This window comes from Schistocerca gregaria, chromosome X, assembly GCF_023897955.1.
Source record: "Schistocerca gregaria isolate iqSchGreg1 chromosome X, iqSchGreg1.2, whole genome shotgun sequence".
Classification (NCBI taxonomy): domain Eukaryota; kingdom Metazoa; phylum Arthropoda; class Insecta; order Orthoptera; family Acrididae; genus Schistocerca; species Schistocerca gregaria.
Window position 1 is genome coordinate 688,666,791 of NC_064931.1, and position 26,156 is coordinate 688,692,946.

Here is a 26,156-nt window from a genome sequence, read left to right on the forward strand (position 1 = left end):
TGTAGGGGATCGCTCCCCACACCATGATGCCGGGTGTTGGCCCTGTGTGCCTCGGTCATATGCAGTCCTGATTGTGGCGCTCACCTGCACGGAGCCAAAAACGCATACGACCATAATTGGCACCAAGGCAGAAGCCACTCTCATCGCTGAAGACGACACGTCTCCATTCGTCCCTCCATTCACGCCTGTCGCGACACCACTGGAGGCAGGCTGCACGATGTTGGGATGTGAGCGGAAGATGGCCTAACGGTGTGCGGGACCATAGCCCAGCTTCATGGAGACGGTTGCGAATGGTCCTCGCCGATACCCCAGGAGCAACAGTGTCCCTAATTTGCTGGGAAGTGGCGGTGCGGTCCCCTACGGCACTGCGTAGGATTCTACGGTCTTGGAGTGCATCCGTGCGTCGCTGCGGTCCGGTCCCAGGTCGACGGGCACGTGCACCTTCCGCCGACCACTGGCGACAACATCGATGTACTGTGGAGACCTCACGCCCCACATGTTGAGCAATTCGGCGGTACGTCCACCCGGCCTCCCGCATGCCCACTATACGCCCTCGCTCAAAGTCCGTCAACTGCACATACGGTTCACGTCCACGCTGTCGCGGCATGCTACCAGTGTTAAAGACTGCGATGGAGCTCCGTATGCCACGGCATTCTGGCTGACACTGACGGCGGCGCTGCACAAATGCTGCGCAGCTAGCGCCATTCGACGGCCAACACCGCGGTTCCTGGTGTGTCCGCTGTGCCGTGTGTGTGATCCTTGCTTGTACAGCCCTCTCGCAGTGTCCGTAGCAAGTATGGTGGGCCTGACACACCGGTGTCAATGTGTTCTTTTTTCCATTTCCAGGAGTGTAGTTGCAGAAGACGTAGTGTTGTGAAATGGGAGTAATCTTTCCGAAAGACCTTGTACTTTGGTGCTAAGTGGATGTGTCGGCGCAGGTGTGGTTCCAGAACCGGCGCATGAAGGACAAGCGGCAGCGCATGGCGATGGCGTGGCCGTACGCGGTGTACACGGACCCCACGCTGGCGGCGAGCCTGCTGCAGGCGGCGATGTACGTGCCGTGCCCGCCGTACTACCCCCAGGCGCGCTATGCTTACCCGTACCCCAGCCCGAGTCCCAGCCCCGCGCAGCCACAGCGCCAGGACGACTGCGACGGCTCGCCCAGCTGCAGGTAAGCCGCGTCAGCTAGTGCTTAACCTGGCTTCTGCCTCGGTGGCCCATCCTTCCATTCCCACTGACTCCCTCAGTTATTTCTTCACTCTGCAGTGCCATGCGGACCATTTGGTTTCGCGAAGCCAGATTTGAAACGATTTGTGGAAAAAAGCTCCTGATTTTCAACCGATAGCTGTTTCAAGGAAACTTACACCAGTATGTACTGATCCATCTGCAAGAACAGTAATATCCCCTTGCAACAACAAGTTAAGGGGGGTAGGACGTCAAACGGGCCGACTTGGAGCAGGAGAGGCACCACAGGACATTTCAATTTCCACTGTCTATATTATTGTTGTTGTTGTTGTTTGGGGGAAGAAACCAAACGGCGAGGTCATCGGTATCATAGGATTAGGGAAGGATGGGGAAGGAAGTCGGCCGTGCCCTTTCAAAGGAACCATCCCGGCATTTGCCTGGAGCGATTTAGGGAAATCACGGAAAACCTAAATAAGGATGGCCGCACGCGGGATTGAACCGTCGTTCTTCCGAATGCGAGTCCAGGGTGCACTGTCTATACTTTCACAAAAAAATTCATAAAATTTTGTCAGCATGACCAGGAAGAATTCAGAATTTACACTCGTAGCAGTGGAAGTTCTAAAACATAACGAAGTAATTTTTTTAGGTGTGAAATTTCATCATTTTTTCACTTACTAATGGCAGAATTAGTTGCTATAGGAACACATTTCTTCATAAGAGAGATTCTTCGATGAATTTTGCACAGCATACAAACCATACTTAAAGGTGTATGAAACTCTAGAATTTTCAAAATCTATTAAAAACTGTGGTAAAAATTGAGGTAATTATCTATTAAATTTGTGTTTTTTTAACATGAAGTTTAAAATATGAGTTCATTCGTTTTTTTCATAAATTAAATAAATTCTAGAGTTTCATACACCTGTGAGTATGGTATGTATGCTGTGCAAAATTCATCGAAGAATCTCTCTAACTTATGAGGATAAGTGTACCTATAGCAACAAATGCTGCCATTAGTAAGTGAAAAAAAAGATGAAATTTCACACGTATAAAAATTACTTCGTTATGTTTTAGAACTTCCACTGCTATGAGTGTAAATTCTGAAACCTTCATGGTCATGCTGTCAAAGTGTATGAATTTATTTGTAAAAGTATAGACACTGGAAATTCAAATGCCCTGAGATGCCTCTCCTGCTCCAAGTCGGCCCGTTTGACGTCCTACCCCCCTTTAAATAATTTGGCAAGTCTTAAACAGCAGAAAAATGCTCCTATACGAGTATAAAAATGTGAATATGTTCCTCTTTATTTAAGACTGTGACTGAAATGTGGGCCACAAGCAACCTCTTCTCCTCACCACCTTTACAAATTTTACCGAAAATTTTCGCATCCGAACATAAACGGGAGGTTTACAATCATTGGCCCGAAAAAAGCATGTTGTTTGATAATCTTTTTCTCGAGATGTGTTGTTGTTGTTGTTGTGCTCTTGAGTTCTGAGACTGGTTCGATGCAGCTCTCCATGCTACTCTATCCTGTGCAAGCTTCTTCATCTCCCAGTACCTACTGCAACCTACATCCTTCTGAATCTGCTTAGTGTATTCATCTCTTGGTCTCCCTCTACGATTTTTGCCATCCACACTGCCCTCCAATACTAAATTGGTGATCCCTTGATGCATCAGAACACGTCCTACCAACCGATCCCTTCTTCTGGTCAAGTTGTGCCACAAACTTCTCTTCTCCCCAACCCTGTTCAACACTTCCTCATTAGTAATGTGATCTACCCATCTAATCTTCAGCATTCTTCTGTAGCACCACATTTCGAAAGCTTCTATTCTCTTCTTGTCCAAACTATTTATCATCCACGTTTCACTTCCATACATGGCTACACTCCATACAAATACTTTCAGAAATGACTTCCTGACACTTAAATCTATACTCGATGTTAACAAATTTCTCTTCTTCAGAAACGCTTTCCTTGCCATTGCCTGTCTACATTTTATATCCTCTCTACTTCGACCATCATCAGTTATTTTGCTCCCCAAATAGCAAAACTCCTTTAATACTTTAAGTGTCTCATTTCCTAATGTAATTCCCTCAGCATCACCCGACTTAATTCGACTGCATTCCATTATCCTCGTTTTGCTTTTGTTGATGTTCATGTTATATCCTCCTTTCAAGACACTGTTCATTCCATTCAACTGCTCTTCCAAGTCCTTTGCTGTCTCTGACAGAATTACAATGCCATCGGTGAACCTCAAAGTTTTTATTTCTTCTCCATGGATTTTAATACCTACTCCGAATTTTTCTTTTGTTTCCTTTACCACTTGCTCAATATACAGATTGAATAACATCGGCGAGAGGCTACAACCCTGTCTCACTCCCTTCCCAACCACTGCTTCCCTTTCATGTCCCTCGACTCTTGTAACCACCATCTGGTTTCTGTACAAATTGTAAATAGCCTTTCGCTCCCTGTATTTTACCCCTGCCACCTTTAGAATTTGAAAGAGAGTATTCCAGTCAACATTGTCAAAAGCTTTCTCCAAGTCTACAAATGCTAGAAACGTAGGTTTGCCTTTTCTTAATGTTTCTTCTAAGATAAGTCGTAAGGTCAGTATTGCCTCACGTGTTCCAACATTTCGACGGTTCGGTAATTTTCATATCTGTCAACACCTGCTTTCTTTGGGATTGGAATTATTATATTCTTCTTGAAGTCTGAGGGTATTTCGCCTGTCTCATACATCTTGCTCACCAGCTGGTAGAGTTTTGTCATGACTGGCTCTCCCAAGGCTGTCAGTAGTTCTAACGGAATGTTGTCTACTCCCGGGGCCTTGTTCCGACTCAGGTCTTTCAGTGCTCTGTCAAACTCTTCACGCAATATCGTATCTCCCATTTCATCTTCATCTACATCCTCTTCCATTTCCATAATATTGTCCTCAAGTACATCACCCTTGTATAGACCCTCTATATACTCCTTCCACCTTTCTGCTTTCCCTTTGCTTAGAACTGTTTTTCCATCTGAGCTCTTGATGTTCATACAAGTGGTTCTCTTATCTCCAAAGGTCTCTTTAATTTTCTTGTAGGCAGTATCTATCTTACCCCTAGTGAGATAAGCCTCTACATCCTTACATTTGTCCTCTAGCCATCCCTGCTTAGCCATTTTGCACTTCCTGTCGATCTCATTTTTGAGACGTTTATATTCCTTTTTGCCTGCTTCATCTACTGCATTTTTATATTTTCTCCTTTCATCAATTAAATACAATATTTCTTCTGTTACCTAAGGGTTTCTAGCAGCCCTCGTCTTTTTACCTACTTGATCGTCTGCTGCCTTCACTACTTCATCCCTCAGAGCTACCCATTCTTGTTCTACTGTATTTCTTTCCCCCATTCCTGTCAATTGTTCCCTTATGCTCTCCTTGAAATTCTGTACAACCTCTGGTTCTTTCAGCTTGTCCACATCCCATGTCCTTAAATTTCCACCTTTTTGCAGTTTCTTCAGTTTTAATCTACAGGTCATAACCAATAGATTGTGGTCAGAGTCCACATCTGCCCCTGGAAATGTCTTAGAATTTAAAACCTGGTTCCTAAATCTCTGTCTTACCATTACATAATCTATCTGATACCTTTTAGTATCTCCAGGGTTCTTCCATGTATACAACCTTTTTTCATGATTCTTAAACCAAGTGTTAGCTATGACTAAGTTGTGCTCTGTGCAAAATTCTACGAGGCGGCTTCCTCTTTCATTTCTTAGCCCCAATCCATATTCACCTACTACGTTTCCTTCTCTCCTTTTTCCTACACTCGAATTCCAGTCGCCCATGACTATTAAATTTTCATCTCCCTTCACTACCTGAATAATTTCTTTTATTTCATCATACATTTGTTCAATTTCTTCGTCATCTGCAGAGCTAGTTGGCATATAAACTTGTACTACTGTAGTAGGTGTGGGCTTCGTATCTATCTTGGCCACGATAATGCGTTCACTATGCTGTTTGTAGTAGCTTACCCGCGTTCCTATTTTCCTATTCATTATTAAACCTACTCCTGCATTACCCCTATTTGATTTTGTATTTATAACCCTGTATTCACCTGACCAAAAGTCTTGTTCCTCCTGCCACCGAACTTTACTAATTCCCACTATATCTAACTTTAACCTATCCATTTCCCTTTTTAAATTTTCTAACCTACCTGCCCGATTAAGGGATCTGACATTCCACGCTCCGATCCTTAGAACGCCAGTTTTCTTTCTGCTGATAACGACATCCTCTTGAGTAGTCCCCGCCCGGAGATCCGAATGGGAGACTATTTTACCTCCGGAATATTTTACCCAAGAGGACCCCATCATCATTTAATCATACAGTAAAGCTGCATGCCCTCGGGAAAAATTACGGCTGTAGTTTCCCCTTGCTTTCAGCCGTTCGCAGTACCAACACAGCAAGGCCGTTTTGGTTATTGTTACAAGGCCAGATCAGTCAATCATCCAGACTGTTGCCCTTGCAACTACTGAAAAGGCTGCTGCCCCTCTTCAGGAACCACACGTTTGTCTGGCCTCTCAACAGATACCTCTCCGTTGTGGTTGTACCTACGGCACGACTATCTGTATCGCTGAGGCACGCAAGCCACCCCACAAACGGCAGGGTCCATGGTTCATGGGTGTTATACATATCAATGTCAAATTTTGTCAATATATTTATTGATATTTCTTCTGCACTGAAATTTTTTCGACCGGAAATGTCGAAGAGCAAAGGCAGAAATGCCGTCGGAACGAAACAAAATGTCGATGTAGACTTCCACGCGCAGTATGTCACTGGTCAGCCGGTTCGTCTGAAATCAAAACTGAGTTGACGTTAGCGAAATAAAAAAGATTCTTTAGGAGTTGTACCTCGCTTAAGTTATTTGGACCAAAGGAAACAAAATGGCAGCCATTTGAAAAAAATAGGGTTTTTTCATCGATTTTTCGACTTCGTCGGCCAAGTAAAACTATTTATAGTTGATGGATCGGAATAAGTGGTACAACATCTAGATAATTTAGTTAGCTACGTCGGAAACAAAGAATCGTGCCAATCGGTTCAGTAGATTTGAAGTTACCATATCGCGCGATAAAAAAAGTCATTTGGAGAAAAACGCGTTTGAAGTTTTGACTACATATAAATGCAATGTTATGCAACTTATGTTCAGTCCGCTATTCCAGGTGCGTAAACTAGTCCTTCCTCTTCCTCATAGAGGGCGTTCTGCTCGATCTGGGCCATCCTGCGCTGCTCCAGAACCGCTCCTACGGCCGGTGACAAGCGGTTTTCGGCCGCTTGAATCCGGTGGTCGTCCGAATGCTTGGCGGACGGTGTCGAATAGAGTCGCGGGTGACGTCAATCATTGTCAAGGTCTTCAGAATTGCTGAATACCCTTCGTTGAAGCTGCTCTCTGGCAGGAAAGTCGCAGTCTCCACAGTCTTCGCACCAGAATGCAAATGTTTAGGGCTTCACTTCTAAACACACACGTTCAAACTTTCATTTGAATTTTGTGTGTTTCCTCCCAAGCCCCGGTACAATAACTCGTTCTCCGAAACAAAAAAAAACTGGTGCGTGAAAAAAGCCGATTTCCGGCAGGTGCATTTGTTTGTTCAACCGCGAATAACAAACATTTCCGTTCCGTATTCAAGGGTGGATTCTAAACACTTTTATGAATCCAAAAATGCAATTAAAAATCGATCTTTTAACCAAAAGATAGTAAACCTCCCCTTAAATATAAAACTCACCCGCATGCGAACATATTCGTGCTTTTTTTTTAAATATGAAACTCACCTCAAACTCCCGCAAGCTTGCCCAACTGTAGTGCGTACACACCCACTAGTCCATCACTGTAAGTCGCTGATACCCATTCACTCCCAGTTGGCCTTTTTCACTCAATGATTCAGCGCAGCTCATTGTCATCATCCCTTTGTGTATCCTTGCCATTGTCTCCTGTGCCACAGTCACAGTTCCCTTCGTTCTGTCCCACTACTATAGTCGCCTCTCACTGGTGCTCTCTCCCTCTTGGTCCTTCTTACTGCTAATATCTCATTTCTTCCTTCCTACTTTTGCTGCCTCATTCCACTGTCAATGTCTCTCTCTTCCTCGTTGTCATTGTCATATATTCTGTCTCTCATTGTCATTGGCTCTCACCGACGTGCACTTGCTGCCTCTCTCTTTTTATTCCCCCCCTCCCTCCGGCACTGCCTTTTTCACTCTTTCCTTAGCACGGTTCTGTCGCTGCCAACTCCGTTCGATCATCATTGTGTGTCTCTCTCTCTCACATCACCATTGTCTCCTTCGCTATTTCTATAGCACAGTCACTCCGTACTAGTCTCTTTACCGCTTCCGCTGTCTTCTTCTCTCTCAGCATAAAATAGAGCGTATTTTTGGGAAAATTTTGGAAGATACTGTTTTGTAATAGTTAGGCAGACGTACGTTGGTTTTCGTGGGTTCTCCTGTCACACTGAAAGGAGGGATGACGCTTACGTTAAGTGAAATTCGTGGGGCAGATGCTGTTCCCTATGGAACTCACGTTTACTGGGGTAATCATGCCGCAAATTATTTGCCCGGGAATTTCAGTGATTGTTTCGTGAATACTTTGATGCAACAACACATAGTTCCATAATTCCTTAATCAATGGATTTGCATATTGCTGAGCCATTATGATCTGTGATAGAAAAATAGTTAAGTTTCTATTGTGTCCATCAGTATATCTAAGCAAACTGAACTGGAAAAGTTTCTCTGCAAAATTTATATGAAATTCCATAGATTACGATTCAAAATTTGTGTAATTCGAATTTCAGGAGGATTCCAGGTGTCTGAAGACCAATATCGGCCTTACACGTTATTGTTTTAATGTTCTTACTACTTTGACATAGCTTCTACTCGTATCATGGGTCTTTCACCCCCCCCCCCCCCCCCAAAAAAAAAAAAATGTGTTCAGAAGAATTCTTCTCAATTTCCATTCTCCCAACATTTTTCTCGGCAAATATTGTTGTGTGTACTTCATAAAAGACCCCGCTAATTGAAAAATTAGCAACAGAAAGCAATTCTCTTCTCTTTAGTGGTTAGTCAGTGAAGTATTTATTACGACCAATTTTTTAGAAAAACGGAAACTACATAGTTGTTATATGCATTTTAGCGAAACTTTTGGTTAGACCCCCAGAGGTCGCTCACCGATTCCCAAAGGAATTCATGCTGTTTTAAATGCCAAACACCACACAGGGAAGTTTTTTTTCATGAACTTTCCGCTATTTTTGAATAGAAATTTTGTTTGTGGTTTCATAGCTGATAAATTATTTTTATGGAAATAATAGTTCCACAGGTGCAGTTTATTGTTTTTATCTCATTTCATTATTATTATTGTTATTCGAATTTGGCTAACTCAGGACCATGTGAAACAGCTGTTTGATGACAACATATTCTTTTCCTTTCTTTGGCTTCCCAATACTTCTTTATTCTTGCTCAATGCTGTCTCTTTTTTTCTTTTGTTCATGTCCCTCTTCTCTTCTTTTATGTTTTCTTCTGAAAACCCTTGAACTTTCTGTATCTTTTCCCTGAATCAATCTCTTTTGTATGTCTTTGTCTGTTATTCTCTACTGCTGCAAATCTTTTGTCCGCCTCTTGTCATCTGTTTTTTTTAAGTGGCAATAAAATATAAGTCTCCACTTTCGCGTTGTCTTTTATATTCTCGGTTTTATCACAATCTTACTTTTCTATTTCCAAGTCCCATTTTCGTTTAATTATATTTTTATATAACCTACACATAATGTTGGGGTAGTCAATATTGTAATTTGTAACATGAGAAACATCGATAGCTTGATGTGACATTGTCTATTTTATGACCAGTTTCGACAGTAACTAGTTGTCATTTTCAGATTCTCAGTTCTGCAATGTACGGATAAAACAATGTTAGTGTAGTAATCTGCATGCTCTTACAATAATTATACAAAAAGGACTATATTACCTGAATAATAAAAAGTATATATCTCCCAGGAATATAACTGTACGTAAGTCTCGTCGACATACTGAGAATATGCTCCAGTTACAATAACACAGATCCACATTGGTTTGTCACACCTATAAAAATAGCTAAATATCTATGGCAACAATGAGTGCAGGAGCAGAAACAGGTATATTAGTAAAGATGATAGTGTATTAGTAAAGATGATGTCTACGACAACTCAGGAACACGAGCTGATGCGCTTAACAGCCCACGTTGAGTAGTTACAAGCTTGGTCGCCAGACAACGCCACCGCACTAAGGCGAGGATGTGTATACGATTACTTTGGAGACCATACAAACCACCTAGTTCCATTAAAAGAATAGTGTAAGTTATGTTACTAAACATAACTATATAAAGGGGAATGTAGTTCCAACTGGACGATAAACACTGTCACGACTCACAACACAAACAAGTATATAAACAGGCATAGTCGAATATACACATATCTATAATTACTATATACAGGTATTACATGTACATACACTCCTGGAGATGGAAAAAAGAACACATTGACACCGGTGTGTCAGACCCACCATACTTGCTCCGGACACTGCGAGAGGGCTGTACAAGCAAGGATCACACGCACGGCACAGCGGACACACCAGGAACCGCGGTGTTGGCCGTCGAATGGCGCTAGCTGCGCACCATTTGTGCACCGCCGCCGTCAGTGTCAGCCAGTTTGCAGTGGCATACGGAGCTCCATCGCAGTTTTAACACTGGTAGCATGCCGCGACAGCGTGGACGTGAACCGTATGTGCAGTTGACGGACTTTGAGCGAGGGCGTATAGTGGGCATGCGGGAGGCCGGGTGGACGTACCGCCGAATTGCTCAACACGTGGGGCGTGAGGTCTCCACAGTACATCGATGTTGTCGCCAGTGGTCGGCGGAAGGTGCACGTGCCCGTCGACCTGGGACCGGACCGCATCGACGCACGAATGCACGCCAAGACCGTAGGATCCTACGCAGTGCCGTAGGGACCGCACCGCCACTTCCCAGCAAATTAGCGACACTGTTGCTCCTGGGGTATCGGCGAGGACCATTCGCAACCGTCTCCATGAAGCTGGGCTACGGTCCTGCACACCGTTAGGCCGTCTTCCGCTCACGCCCCAACATCGTGCAGCCCGCCTCCAGTGGTGTCGCGACAGGCGTGAATGGAGGGACGAATGGAGACGTGTCGTCTTCAGCGATGAGAGTCGCTTCTGCCTTGGTGCCAATGATGGTCGTATGCGTTTTTGGCGCCGTGCAGGTGAGCGCCACAATCAGGACTGCATACGACCGAGGCACACAGGGCCAACACCCGACATCATGGTGTGGGGAGCGATATCCTACACTGGCCGTACACCTCTGGTGATCGTCGAGGGGACGCTGAATAGTGCACGGTACATCCAAACCGTCATCGAATCCATCGTTCTACCATTCCTAGACCGGCAAAGGAACTTGCTGTTCCAACAGGACAATGCACGTCCGCATGTATCCCGTGCCACCCAACGTGCTCTAGAAGGTGTAAGTCAACTACCCTGGCCAGCAAGATCTCCGGATCTGTCCCCCATTGAGCATGTTTGGGACTGGATGAAGCGTCGTCTCACGCGGTCTTCACGTCCAGCACGAACGCTGGTCCAACTGAGGCGCCAGGTGGAAATGGCATGGCAACCCGTTCCACAGGACTACATCCAGCATCTCTACGATCGTCTCCATGGGAGAATAGCAGCCTGCATTGCTGTGAAAGGTGGATATACACTGTACTAGTGCCGACATTGTGCATGTTCTGTTGCCTGTGTCTATGTGCCTGTGGTTCTGTCAGTGTGATCATGTGATGTATCTGACCCCAGGAATGTGTCAATAAAGTTTCCCCTTCCTGGGACAATGAATTCACGGTGTTCTTATTTCAATTTCCAGGAGTGTATTTGTTTTGAACACTTTTCGAAATAATCGTGTACACGTCACCGCCTAAGTGTGGTGGCGCTGCCTGGCGACCAAGCTTGTAACTGCTTAACATGGACCGGCTCAGTCCTCCTGAATTATCATCGACGCACCATCTTTCCTGATGTACCTGTTTTTGTTCATGTATCCCATATTGGTCACATGGATCTTTCATTTAACAAGTTTTATATATTTAACAAACCAGTGTTGGGCTGTATTATCGTACTTGAAGCATGTTCACTTTGTCAACGAGACGGCACGACCGTGGGGTCTGGGATTTTTCCGATATTTTGTGTGGTGAAAGAGGACCCCTAACACTTCACATGGTTAAAATATTAGGACGCACTACTCGATACAAAGTTTCTTAGGCGCCTTATGAGTATAAACCGTTAGCCTATTGCCGAGTCGCCGTCTGGCCTACGTGATTGGCGGTCGGATCCTTGGGCCAGAGGTCCCGGGTTCGATTCCTCCACCGGCATTTTTTCTTCTGTTGCTTGCAAAATTGCAGCGCATTGTTACAGGAGAATCGTGAAATTAATTCCCGGGAAGACTGTATAAAAATTCATTCTGTAATTCACTATCAGTTATCGTCACCAATATTCTGAGACACGATACAATATGCCTGGTTTGCCTCAAAATTATCGGTAACTCAAAACATTTTCGTAAATGTTAATAGGGCATATTTTTGTACAGATTTATTGCAAACGCCCTGTGACTGTAAGGCATCCGCTTTTATACGTTGTGCAAGATGTCGCAAAAATTATTGCTTTGCTTGTTTTTACGATAATTACCACTGCGGTTCTTGTTTATAATTATTGTATGTATAAAAATTGAATGTTTCCCAATCGAATTTGTTGTTCTGATTAAAACCCAATTATTCTCCTTATATACTTTACAATGAAAAATGGAAAACCCACCGCCATGAATTGTGTTGGACAAAAAGAAAATTTTTATTCAATAATGTAACTAATTTGTTAAAAATAATGTAGGTTTGGGACACTTTCTGGATAACTGGTGGAATAACAAAAGAAAATGAAACAGAAGGAAAAAAAGGTGGCGGATGAGGAATCGAACCCGATACCTTTGGCGAAAGGGTCCGACCGCTAACCATGTTTTTTTTTTTTTTTTTTTTTTTAATCTCCTCTTGTTCGTTTTCGTTCGTCTCATCTGTTCGGTGTGGGCGTCGCAAGACACCCGTTTAAGTTCGTTGTTGGTCCATTTTTATTACAGAGGGCAAGCTAACTCTCTGACCGAACACGCAGAGTTACCGTGCCGGCAAATCCATGTAGGCCAGACGGCGGCTCGGCAATGGACTAATATTTTATACACATAAGGCATCTAAGAAACTTTGGATCGATTTTTCCCGGGATTTTTCAGGTAGTGCATCCTAATATTTTAATCACGTGAGGTTTTAGGGGTCCTCTTTCACCACACAAAATTTCGGACAAATCTCCGACCCCACGCTCGTGCCGTCTCCTTGTTAGTGTAGTTTTATTTCTGAGAAGCGTGTAATTATTTTTATGCAGATAACAAGGTTCCTTGTGTATCACTGCTGTACGATCAAGCAAGTTATTACGAGGTGCATTCAAGTTCTAAGGCCTTCGATTTTTGTTCTCCGGACTGGAAAGAGATAGGAACATGCGCATTGTTTTAAAATGAGGCCGCGTTCATTGTCAATACGTCCCAGAGATGGCAGCACCGTACGTACGGCAGATGGAATTTTACCGCCAGCGGCGAAAATGAGAACTGTTTTAAATACTTAAAATGCGGACGTTTTCCTGTTCAATGGAAGCAGACAGATTCACCGCCACCAAAAAAATTTCGGGTAACCGCCAGTGCTGAAAAAATGATGGTGTACATGTTCTGTTACAGCTAGGGCGTAATCTTTACCCATTGCGTTCCAAAGGGCACTACAGTAACAGGTGCATCCTACGAAAATGTTTTGAAGAACAAATTCCTTCCTGCACTGCAACAAAAACGTCCGGAAAGGGCTGCGCGTGTGCTGTTTCACCAAAACAACGCACCCGCACGTCGAGCTAACGTTACGCAACAGTTTCTTCGTGATAACAACTTTGAAGTGATTTCTCATGCTCCCTACTCACCTGACCTGGCTCCTAGTGACTTTTGGCTTTTTACAACAATGAAACACACTCTCCGTGGCCACACATTCACCAGCCGTGCTGCTATTGCCTCAGCGATTTTCCAGTGGTCAAAACAGACTCCTAAAGAAGCCTTCGCCGCTGCCATGGAATCATGGCGTCAGCGTTGTGAAAAATGTGTACGTCTGCAGGGCGATTACGCCGAGAAGTAATGCCAGTTTCATCGATTTCGGGTGAGTAGTTGATTAGAAAAAAAATCGGAGGCCTTAAAACTTTAATGCACCTCGTACTCTGACGTTTTTACCGTGTGCTGTGAATCTGAGAATCTCAAGATGACAGATAGTAACTCCCGAATCTGGTCATGAAATTAGCAACTTCACATCAAGCGACCTTGTTTTCTAATATTACATATTATACCTTTATTTATATTGTGCGAAGTGTATCCTTTTAATAAGCCAAGGTGTCAAGCTGGAACGTGGGACAGTCAGCGATCCCCGTTACATATTGTTTTGAGCACGGCTGTACGTGTGCCGCAGATGCGGCATCGTGAACTGCGTGGCGGCGAGTTCGCTGCCCACGGCGTCGCCGTCGCCCTCGCCGCTTCTGTCGCCGCCGCTGTTCGCGACTGGCGTGGCTGTGGCTGGCGCGGCTGCTGGCGCCGGCTCCACGCAGCTGGCGCGCCAGCCTCCCAAACTGTTCCAGCCCTACAAGAGTGACGTCACGCCGCACGCCGACCGCGACCGCGACCGCACGTAAGGCGCGGGAACCGGCGCGGCGTCTCGCGGCGCGTGTGTGATAAGGACACTCAGGGCAGCGTCTCTGGCAAATTCCTAGGCATAGCTCGGACCTGCTGCTGGAAAATACTGCCCGCTTGGCTGGTTGAGAGTATGGTATTTGTTGTGGACTGCAAAGACTTTACCGAAGAGTATTCTACCAAAGCAGTGATTCGATTCCTAACGGACAGTAATTATCTGTTGGACTGACGTCACTGTAGAAGGGTGGTAGCTGATCGGAACTCAGTTACAACCGTAAATGAAAAACGTTCTATCTGCTTATTGAGGTTTCCTTCGAGATTATATTTCCATCGTGGAACCAGTGAGTCATTTACCCATTTCCTTTATTTCTACAGTATGTACGCTTGCAACAAGGCTCAACAGTCTAACCACGAAGTTTTCCTCTGGAAAACTGGAGGATCACATCCCTGAAGATGTTGTGCATCCATTTTTTTGAAATTCTCAATGTAGGAGTTATAGGTCCAACTGCTCAAAGACGCAACTCGTACGTTAAGTATAGCAAAAGCGCCCCGCTTACCGAATTTCGCGTTACTGCACTGAAATGAGTTCTACCGCTGGTCCAACTCGTACGACAGACGTCAGTCAACGGTTAGATACATTCCAGCGTTTCAGTTTTTCTCGAACATCTGACATAGGAGTGGCAATAGTTGGTATTCTATGCGCAGCAGCTTCACTATAGTAAGTATTTAAATCTTCCACAATTCGGTGGTCTCGGGAAGCGGTAGACGTCTGCTGAAGCGTGAGGAACTATTGGCAAACTGATTCTTCAACAGCGCTTTTTGGGCCATTTTTGATGCTTAGCAGTTGCCAATAACGAACACTAAATTGTTTCCTAGGACAGCAAAATGTTTGTCCCATTTTGCTCCGGTTTGTTAGAAAGTTGTTCGCGTGTTCATGATACAACACTGCTACTGAAAGACGCTTATTGGAAAGAAATCTATGAAAAACAGTTGGCTTGTTGCTCTACTGTCGCTGCGATCCAATGTGTTAAACTGCCTCGTCTAAACATAAACCGTGCACAAAAAATACGTAGTGTTTTATCTCCAGCTCGATGTCCTTCTTATCATTAGGGAATCTTTGCTTCGCTAGTCTCACAGGTTATAGTATAGTGTGCCTTCATGTGGATTCTTTTTGTTCAAGTTTACCTTACAAAGGACTTCTTCGTATAATAGTTCCGTTGAAATATATGTAAGAATTTGTAACATATGTTTATAGGCTTATATTTTATATGGTAAGCAAGGGGTGATGAGGATACAATCACGCCTATACAGAAAAGGAAATTGATACAGTTCGCGAAAGCAGAAGCATATAAAAGAGCGAGAGTGTGAATGTTGTAAACACGACCTTCTACAGTGACATCAAGCTAAAAATAGCAATTTCGACACTTTCCTATGTATAACTGCCTCTCCAACCTCGTCCACAGCCCATCTACACTCGAATGCGAATATCGTCTCTGTCGCTAAAGGTAAGGAAAACCGTTAATGAGAACTACACAGCGGACCTTATCTGCTTTGTTTCAACGTGTTCTCTTTATGGATGCCTGTCTGTTTTTATATATCCAGTTTGAATAAGTTCGCTTCACAGGAATTAGTGTCTCCTGTAAAACTTCAGTGCCACCGAAACGTGACAATATGGTACTTGTACTGAACAACAGTACTTCTATGTGTTTTTTACTTCTCTGCTTAATTTTAGTATTATAAATACTTACTATGACTGAAGCACACCGAGTTGTCCATATGAGCTCTATCAGAGTACGTCATTCGAGTTTTCCTGTTTATTGATTGAGCTGTATATAGAAAGAAGATAATACGTAAATGACTCTATATTATGTACATCATAGTGATAATCATCGTGTAAGTTGTGTAATATATGGCGTTGTCATATTTCAGTAATGTGCCAAAGATATTAAATTATGATTTAAGAGTCCTGTGGTCTTTTTTTACAAATGCTTTTACCATAAGAAGTTCTAGCATTAAATCTTTTGTATCTGTTTTATTGTATTATTGAATTTTGCATTTATGCTATTGAAAATGGTGATGAGGAGGAGAACGGACATTAGATATGTGTGTTAAAGAATATATTGCACTGTATTTGTTATTAAATGAACCTTCTGATATATGTTACTATATTTTACATTTATATCATTTACATACTGTAAATAATGTTACTGTGTAGTTGTAATATTAATTGCAATAATTGCAGGTCAAAATACATTTAAATGGATTTAGATTATTCTTTTCTCTGGTGGCATTTACCTGTCCTAGAATAGATTCTTGGAAACTGAGGCAGTGACAGTAAAATAAATTGACAACTGTTCACATTTGGAAGACACAAAACAAGTGAACTGTTGACTATTAAAAATTTGGAAGTTAATATTTCTGTGTTCCATAAAGCTTTGAAATTTGATAAGAAAATTCATTTTCCTTGAGCATGTGATTGTGGGAATGTATTTATGATGAATTTCATGGGACAAGTATTGTTTAATGTTGTTTGGATTTGAATGTAATTATCGAATATTGAGTTCAGTTGATGTAGCCATAAATCGAATGGGAGTGAATAAACGTGGCTCTTTAATACTACAAATTTGGTCATTATATTCCTTGACCTCGGACCTGTTATATGTGGGTATAATTATTGAAAATAGCAGAATAAACATGTGGCAGTATTCTCTGTCTGTTAAATTACATATGGTTCATATAGTTAATGCGTTTAACATTTAGCGGGAGTAGGGATACTTAAAAGGTTTTCATACATCCATAAACTCAATGTATGCTACATTGTAACAGAAAATCTGACAAAAAAGTATCTACAGATACTTTGGTAGAAGAAAGAGAACACAAACCTTGTCATAACAGTGGAAATGTGGCAGCAGTCTGCTTGATAGTATTCAGCAATAGTAATCATAGACAATTATAGAAGTCTATGTAGTTACATACTCTATTATCATGAAACAATATTGAAGTGTGTGATTACAAATATATTCCTTTACGCAAAGACAGGACACCAGATCATGGTTAATGTCACTCAACAAAGTCGCAATACAGGGAACTATGTGCAGATAGGAACTTCTCATGCAGGGTTTTTTCCATCTCTCTTCGCAGAACGTGAGTGCTGAAACCCTCGAGGAAGCAAAATGATACGTAGTCAAAATTCTGTCTAGCCATACTGACTTATGACTTGACACTTAAATAAAAGTAGAATCATATTATTCATAGTTTCTTTAACAAGGTCATGATCGATTTCTTCCTCTATCCTTGTATAAACAAAGTTACTACTTTGTTTCTAATGGTCTTTTCTCCACTAGTTAAATATGCTACATAAGACTGAACTGTCTGAAAATATAACGTATAGACGATAGTAACCTGGTCTCTCCCACTCCTGACAGGGGCTGATATCGGTTAAGCGAAAAGACCGTAAAGATAGAGGCACCTTTTCCGCCGATATGTAGAGGGAACAATCGTTATTAAACTACTTTACTCTCTTAATGTTTTTAAGAGAGGAATCTTCACTTAATCGCTCTAAAATGAGAACTACATATTTCACATTGCTGCAGTACTTATTGTTAAATAATATAAAACAGTTTGCCAATTACAGATAGTTGAAGAAATACTAGCTCAATTCAACTGGAGTGCTATTCACATCAGTGGGATCAACAACAGGGTGGGCTACACTCTTTGTAGAGATCTGCAAGTAAAATATGTAGAAGTGCTTTCGAATAGCAAGAAATCTGTTGTGGATGGTTCAAATGGCTCTGAGCACTACGGGACTCAACTGCTGTGATCATCAGTCCCCTAGAACTTAGAACTACTTAAACCTAACTAACCTAAGGACATCACACACACCCATGCCCGAGGCAGGATTCGAACCTGCGACCGTAGCAGTCCCATGGTTCCGGACTGCGCGCCTAGAACCGCAAGACCACCGCGGCCGGCATCTGTTGTGGAAATCCGATGTTAGTTACTCTAGTGTTTATGGCCAAGGTTTGAGACTATGAATAAATTCTTGCTCTCCTACAGGACACACAATTGGATCCAATAACTATAGTTTAAACGAGATAAACAAGATCAAATTACACAATGGTTCTACAAAATAACCTCTGCATAGTGATTCGCTAACCATTAACTGAGCTTCAGATGCTTGATGAATTGAAAAGCAGCTACAATGGCTCAGTAGTGGAATGGCCTCAGGACCATATGAAATACATGTAAGATTCTATAAAGATTATGCAAAAGAACTTGCTTCCCTTCTGGTAATAATTTATCGTAGATCGCTTGTGCAGCGAAAGGTACCTAACGACTGGAAAAAAAGAGTAGGTCATTCCCGTTTTTAAGAAAGACTGTAAGACAGATCCACAAAATTATAGACCTGTATCGTTGACGTCAGTATGTTGTAGAATTATGGAACATGTTTTATGCTCAAGAATTATGACGTTTTTGGAAAATGAACATTTCCTGTATAAAAATCAACATCGATTTCGCAAACAGAGATCCTGCGAAACTTAACTCGCTCTGTTCCTCCATGAGATACACAGCGTAGTGGACAACGGCGCTCAGGTTGAGGCCGTGTTCCTTGATTTCAGTAAGGCATTTGACACCGTCCTGCATTGCCGTTTAATGAAAAAAATGCGAGCTTACGGAGTATCGCCGCAGACCTGCGATTGGATTCAAGACTTTCTTGCAGATAGAACTCGACACGACCTTCTTAACGGAACTAAATCGACAGGTGTAAAGGTAATGTCCGGGTTACCACAGGGAAGTGTGATAGGACTGTTGCTGTTTACAGTACATATAAATGATCTAGTAGAAAGCGTCGGATGCTCTTTAAGGCTATTCACAGATGCTGCAGTTGTTTATATCAAAGTAGCAACGCCAGAATACATTAAGAATTTGCAGAATGACCTGCAGAGATTTGACGAATGGTGCAGACCCTGACAGTTGAGCCTGAATGTAAATAAATGTAACATACTACGCATACATAGGAAAAGAAATCCACCACTGAACAGCTACAATATTGACGACATACAGCTGGAGACACGTCTGCCGTAAAATATGTATGCGTAACTATACAGAGCGACCTTAAGGGGAATAATCATATAAAACAGATAGTGGAAAAAGCAGTCACTAGACTCAGATTCATCGGAAGAATCTTGAGGAAATGTAACTCATCCACGAAAGAAGTGGCTTATAAGGCGCTAGTTCGCCCGATTCTTGAGTATTGTTCATCTGTCTTGGATCCCTATCAAGAAGGACTGATTGAGGAGATAGAAAAGATCCAACGAAAAGGGGGCATTTCATTGCGGGATCATTTAGCTGGCTAGAGAGTGTTACGGAGTTGCTAAACAAACTCCTATGGCAAACGTTAAAAGAGAGGCGTGGTGCAGCACGGAGAGATTTACTACTTACTTCGGGACAGCACTTTTCAGGAGGAGTCAGACAACATATTATTTCCCCACACATACATCCCGCGTATTGACCACGAGGAGAAAATTCGAGAAATTAGAGCCAATACAGAGGCTTACTGGCAATTATACTTCCCACGCACTATTCGCGAGTGGAACAGGGTTGGAGGGATCACATAGTGGTACCGAAAGTACCCTCCGCCACATACCATTAGGTGGCTTGCTAAGTATGGTGTCGATGTAGATGAAAGAACACTTATGGGTTATCGTATATGAAAAACGTCACTGTAACAAAAGAGTTAGTGTATTCTGCAGTGTTCTTTCGGAAATGATTAAGACTGTTCACTAACTTGCTTATTACGAATACGCCAGAGCAGACTATAATACAGAACAAGACTCCATTTCTTTATGAAAGAAAGCCAACTTGTACTCAGCGATGGAACTTTGTCTAACGTTTGACGATTTATTGTAGACATCTTAGCCGTAGACTTACAGTATTTCTATAGAAAGAGAACGAGCAAGAGTAACACTTATTTAAGCAGACATCCACAACATTACTGGTTCATATAATTGATGCTTAAGTGCTGTGTAATTTTGAGTTCAAAGATGGCGGTAACCGTAAGTAAACTGAAGTCCACAATACTAATTAAGATGCTTTTCTGAAGCCATGAAACTCAGCCTGTTTTCTTTATGAACGCTAACACAGAGTGAGTGCCTTCGATCAGTCATAGTCTGCAGCATAAATCATTCTCTCTTCCAGTGTACAATTTCCCTTTTTTGTAGTTAGCGATTGTTCGACTGACAAAGAGGTGTAACTATATGAAATATTTATTATATAGCACGTAGTGTGAATTTAATAGTTTGCGCAATTGCCACTGAGAGATAATACGAAGAAATGCAGTCTGAATATGCCAGATCAATTGAGCTACAAAACATAGATATTATAGCACGGTTACAAGACATTGCAATTTTTGTAATCCATGCGTGTATGAGCGAAGATCGGAGTTTGAAGCAACCCGTGAAAACTGTCAAAATCGAATGAACGGGTGACTACTCAGATTACTTGTCACGATTAAACTGCCCATTGGAAAAAATCTGAAAGAATGTATGTATGTTTCGAGAAAACAACAATTAACGTACAAGAATTAGGGATCTTTGCGGACAGGAAATTAGGAACAGCTCTCCTGTTCTTGAAATATTGAAATTGTCACAAATCGCGTTCTGTTCATGGTGAAAACACCATACCATATTAACGAACGTGTTATATACGATGTTCCTACTATGTTGTTTCAAAATCAAGTATTCCATGCAGATCTGTAATTAGGGTGACCACTTGCTCAATGTTAGAAATCACTAAATTGGTATAATTACAATTCATCAAAGGCGTACGCTAAAGCGGAGAGAATGAAGGGTGAAACAAGCTATGCTTTCTACATTATGGCTAAATCATCTTGTAAACAACGCATAAAGCTATTCAATCCCAATGGCGACGGTACCACATTTGTAATAGAGACGTTATCATGCAAAAATTGCTACGACAACGAAATTTTTGGTTAAATGCAACATAAAATAAGCAAAATTGCACAACTCTCAAAATTCATTGCTTAGAAAATGAGTGAGAATTGATTGGAAATTTTCACATTAGTAAAATTAATCGATGTAGCCATTCAGAAACTACAAAACACAAAGGAAAGAAATGAAGCGGCGACCGAAAGTTTTTTATGATAATGATACAAAAATGCAGTGTGTGGAAAATTAATCGCTCACAAAATATTCAAGTAGTATCTTGCATTGTATTCTTCTAGTCTTTATGGATTGCTGTTGATTTGCATTAGTGAAGACATTGAAAAATTTAAAGGGCAGTACGTAATTTTAGACGAATTAGTTTAGAGCACAGGAAAACTGTAGCCAAATATTCGTAAATTTGCAAAATGATAAAGTAACAAAAGAGATATACTTTAATCGAGGAAAACTACTTCAAAAATACCATTAACCCTTGCGGGCGAGAACACAGGGCGTAAATTACACTACACTTTTATGTTCTTTTCAAGGTATTATGGAGAAGCGCGTCAAACATTGTTGCTAATCCTGGGACTCCGAAGGGCATGACGAGAGATTTAAGGGAAACAGGTGTCGACTTTAGGGTGCCAAAGGGCCGAACTTAATTCTGTGTCTGTACCCCTTGCTCGTGGCTGGTGGGCGACTTCTCCCCTCGTAAACACCGCAGACTGGTTTTCATACAGCGATCACAACGCTTTGTTCGCACCCTCGGCTCTTGACACACCGCAGTAATTCACTCTGCTGCCCCCCATCGCCGATTCAACAACATACAGCAGGTCAGCTCCTTCATAAATAAGGTTTTAATCACTCAAGAGTTCTATAGCAACTGTTCATAAATGTAAACTATAAGCAGTTATTAAATCGATAAATCTCTTCAATTATCCAGTATTAAAATGAGATGGTTATCGAGTTTCCATGTGACCGTCGAAATCTTTTGGTTGCTGTAAATTTGTTTGCTGAGTATTTCGTTTTTAAGAAACTGTATTTCAATTTCCCGCGAAACGTTTTGACAATCTAAAGGTGTCCGAAGTGTGGCAACTGCTGTGTAAAACGTTATTTTAAAATTATAATCTTATCGGAAAGACAGCTACGTGTCACATACATCATTCATCATCCTAACAAGCATTCTTCACTTTACGCATTAGGCTATTCGTTAAATTCCACGTTCCATATTCTACGTATACTTGATTTATTAGTACCCCTTTACTTCTACTGGTAGTATTTTTTTGTTCTCACTCTACACCTTGCAGACATTCATTCCATCTTTTGTTCTCCTATAGCGTCTCTTGTACAACATCTCAGCAAACTTAATAATTTATTGCTCTGCCTGTCATTTTATCTACTTTAGTATCTCTTTAAAACTTCGTGCGCTAATAATTGTGGGAAGAAAATAGGAGAGAAACAGTTTTTCTTTAAATTCCATTTTGGTTACAGAAATTAATACCCGTGAATCTGTTACTCTTCAGCAGACGTCTTGATCAGTGAAAGAGATGTGTCAAAGAATGCATGCAACGTGAACTCGTCCGTCCCGTAATACATGTCATTCGCTGTCATTCATTATTTAAACTATTTTCAACAAGTTCTCAGATATGACGTTACTTTTCTGGTAATAGTGAATAGTTGATGCTGTGGTTTCATAAAAACCCTTAACAGTCGAGATCGAAAATATAATCTTATTGATTTCTAGATTCGGCTTGACTACTGGCCATCTTCAGATCTGTAAGACAGAAAATGGGATCTAAGAAGTACAGAAGTGTAAATTGTTAATATAAAAGTTCCGTCACACGATGTACACCATAACAAAATACACTGATTAGTGTAAAACTGCGAAACGGTGGGACATCTCGTCATAATTTACGTGAGCAGGATCGTTCGTTATAAAATCCAACGGATTTATTATGTAAATTATCTTAAAAATGTATTAAAATCATGATAATAATATTGAAGTGCAAGAATACATAAGAGGGAAATATAAGATGAGACTGCAAGCATTACCCAGAGTAAAAGGTCGTCATATATAATGCACACTGATAGAAACAGACAGTTTACATATGGGGCCACGGAGGCCATGATTGACTAGAAACTAGTACTAAGTAACCTCCATAAATGAAAATAAACGTCATGAGACAGACCTCGGTAGACACGGAAATGCACGTGCTGCGGGAGACAAAAGTTGACGACGCTGTGTTTCAAGGCTTACAGGAAGACATGTTCAGCCATATAGCGCTAGTAACTTATTTTTCGCTTAGCAGAACTGACGAACAATTACAATAATGGCAACATTAATATTTAATTATGCAGAACAAAAGAATGAGATATACGTGATACTTAATAACTGAGTGCCATAAACAAGGCAGCTGAATTATAAACAAGTAAGAAAGCACAGGATAATACAGGAAGAAATCCATAGTACTTTCTTTTATGACAATACAATATGTAATCGTTAAAAAAGCAAGGCTTTCGGCAATGTACCGTAACTTTGACATCAATACTGAAAGAACAGGTGCAATTATACTTCGTTAAACTTTCACGTGGTACTTCCAACACTTTCATGCCGCCTTGTTCATGGTACTCAGTTATCAAGTATTAAACATATTTTGTCTTTCGTTTTGTGTAATTAATTATTCATGTCATCATTATATTAATTGTTCTTCATTTCCACTAACAAGAAAATTAGTTATTAGCGCCATCAGGCGGAAGTTGTCTTCCTATAAGCACGTTCACTTCCTTGTCTACCGAGGCCTGTGTCATGAGCTACACAGGATGTTTATGTTCACATATGGAAGTTACATACTAGTAGTTTCTCGTGTGGAACTGACATCTGGTTCTACAGATTCAACAAGAATAACTGCTTCTGACGTTACTTTACAGTAACATAACGTGGCAAGCATGATGTCTACGTTCTCATATGTAAACTGTCTGATTCTGTCAGCGTGCATTACATATGACGACTTTTTATTTTGGGTAAAGACTGTAGTCTCAGCTTATATTTCCCTGTTAAGTATTCTAGCACTAAAATATTATTATCGTGATTCTAATATGATTTAGGATAATTTACATCATTGTTCCACTGGACTGCATAACAAACGATCCTATTCACATAAAATTACGACCGTTTGGCAGTTGTACATCAAACAATGTATTTTGTTATAGTATGTAACGTGTAATGGAACTTTTATATTTTCGATTAACACTTATGTACTTCTCAGATGACATTTTCCATATTACAGATCTGTAGATGGCTGGCACATAAGTCGAAACCAGCAGTCAATAAAATTATATTTGAGATCTTGAATATTAAGGGGTTTTCTAAATTACTCACGAGGGCAGTATATACATGGTGACTTTTCGATGCATGCGGCCTTGCCAACTAGGGGTAGTTTTAATTTTCCGTTTCATCTTTTTGAGGGATTAAACTTACTTCTTAGAAAAGGGAAGAGTTCCAAAGAAAACGGGGGGGGGGGGGGGGGGGGGGGGTAGCGTCTTGAAGAAAGACAAAAGCGGTCAAGACATTAGCGTACCAATCCGCTGGTCCATGTACGATTCCTGGTCATGGCATTGATTTTGTGATTCCATAGTTTTTACGGGATGTCTTTAACATACTGATAACACGAGTACTTTTCTTTGCCATTTTTGAAGTAAAACATCGGGAGTTGTGATTTACTGAAAAAGAGAAAGAAAGAAAAACAAAGAGAGGATAAAAAAGAAAAAAAGTGTGATTATCGTGATTGCCTCTAGACTGCGGGGTCTCTGGTTCGATTCCCGAACGGTGCTGAGATTTTCGTTGATCGTGGACTGAGTGTTTGCGGTATTCTAATCATTTCATCTTAGCTTTACCGGAGCTCAAGTCGCCGAGGTGGCAACAAATACAAAGACTTACACGGAGCTAACGAACAATTCGTCAGGGGTCTCCCTGCCAGTAGTGCCATACGGTGATTTATTTTCATTTGGCCAACGATTGAGTCAATAATTACCACGAAACATTTTTGTTTGTAGTAACGACCTTAGTAAATAGCCTATTGCTGAAAATGATAACCGTGGCGCATGTCGGAAGAGAGAAACGCGCGAAGCTCGTGTTTAAGTAAAACTATGCGACATTTGTTGAACTTCATTCGCCGTGTAGCGTTGCCTAGCCAAGTCAGGAGGAAGTACGTGGTTTCCCACGTTACTATCCTATTTTACCCGGTTCCTCGAAATCTGTGAATGCGGTCAATTTGCGTATAAAATAGTTACTTTTTTTGTTGTTTCTGATCGGCGTTTGTAAGCTACAGGAAAATAACGACTGTTCTTTAAACATTGATCTGCATGAAAAATGGTACAAATGTGTTCCATTCTTTTTAGTGTCAGTTGTACATTATTTGATTTTCCAAACACCTCGAAAAGTCATTATATTTATACAGTTTGAACCTGTATTCCACTGACAAGAGTTTGTAGGGATATTTTGTGAGTATTCTGGTGCAAGGGCCTCTTGGTCTCTTGGTCTCCGATAGTTAGTTGCAGAGTAGAGGAAGGTTGCTGTCAATGGGCCACCTAAGGAAAAGGTGTAATAACATTGTTGGATATTGTAATAAATATTTTATTTTCAGTATTACTTGAACTTTATCTTTTATGTTTCCCTGAAGGAGACAAAGAAGTCATAAATATTCACCGTTAATGAAAGATTTGAAAAATAAAAACCAGTCGAGGCGATTGGTTTCCTTCATTGGCCCAGGCAGCTTCCCTGAATGGGAAGTAGTCTAATAGCTGTTAAATACCGTACACATCTAAAGAAGTGTAAATACCTTTCATGTATTTTATTTTAGGAGTTTTCGAGTCATCCGAAACCAAATAACATGCATCTGAAACCAATGTGGTTATAAGTAGAAATGTCACCTTCGAAGATTTTTTTAAAAAAAGAAACTGGTTATCAAAACATTTACATGCTATTAGAAAACATATAATGAAAACCATTATTTAAATTTTGTTCATAGTGACTTACTTAGGCCTAATTTTAGACAAAATTAGACGTTGATCATTCAATGCTACTCGCATTGCAACGCATAGCAATACCTAGTCTTCGTCCACAGCACGTAATTTTACATTGTGATTATGACGAAATAGCGTGCATTGGTAGTACTTTCCGATAAGGACTGCAGAAATTTTATCTGTATTACCATATCAGTACGATGTTTCAATGACTAACACTAGTCAATTACAA

General features: G+C 41.3%; 1 protein-coding gene across 1 annotated transcript in view; it reads left to right on the forward strand.

Annotated features, from left to right (window-relative positions):
* LOC126298280 (segmentation protein even-skipped-like) overlaps nucleotides 1-16,560 on the forward strand; it is an 84,175-nt gene extending 67,615 nt beyond the window's left edge. The window contains exons 3-4 of the mRNA XM_049989579.1: nucleotides 939-1,171; nucleotides 13,744-16,560. Coding sequence (XP_049845536.1) covers nucleotides 939-1,171; nucleotides 13,744-13,963 — 453 coding nt within the window. The 3' untranslated portion in view covers nucleotides 13,964-16,560. The remainder of the gene's footprint in view (nucleotides 1-938; nucleotides 1,172-13,743) is intronic.
* Nucleotides 16,561-26,156: the final 9,596 nt, after the last annotated feature.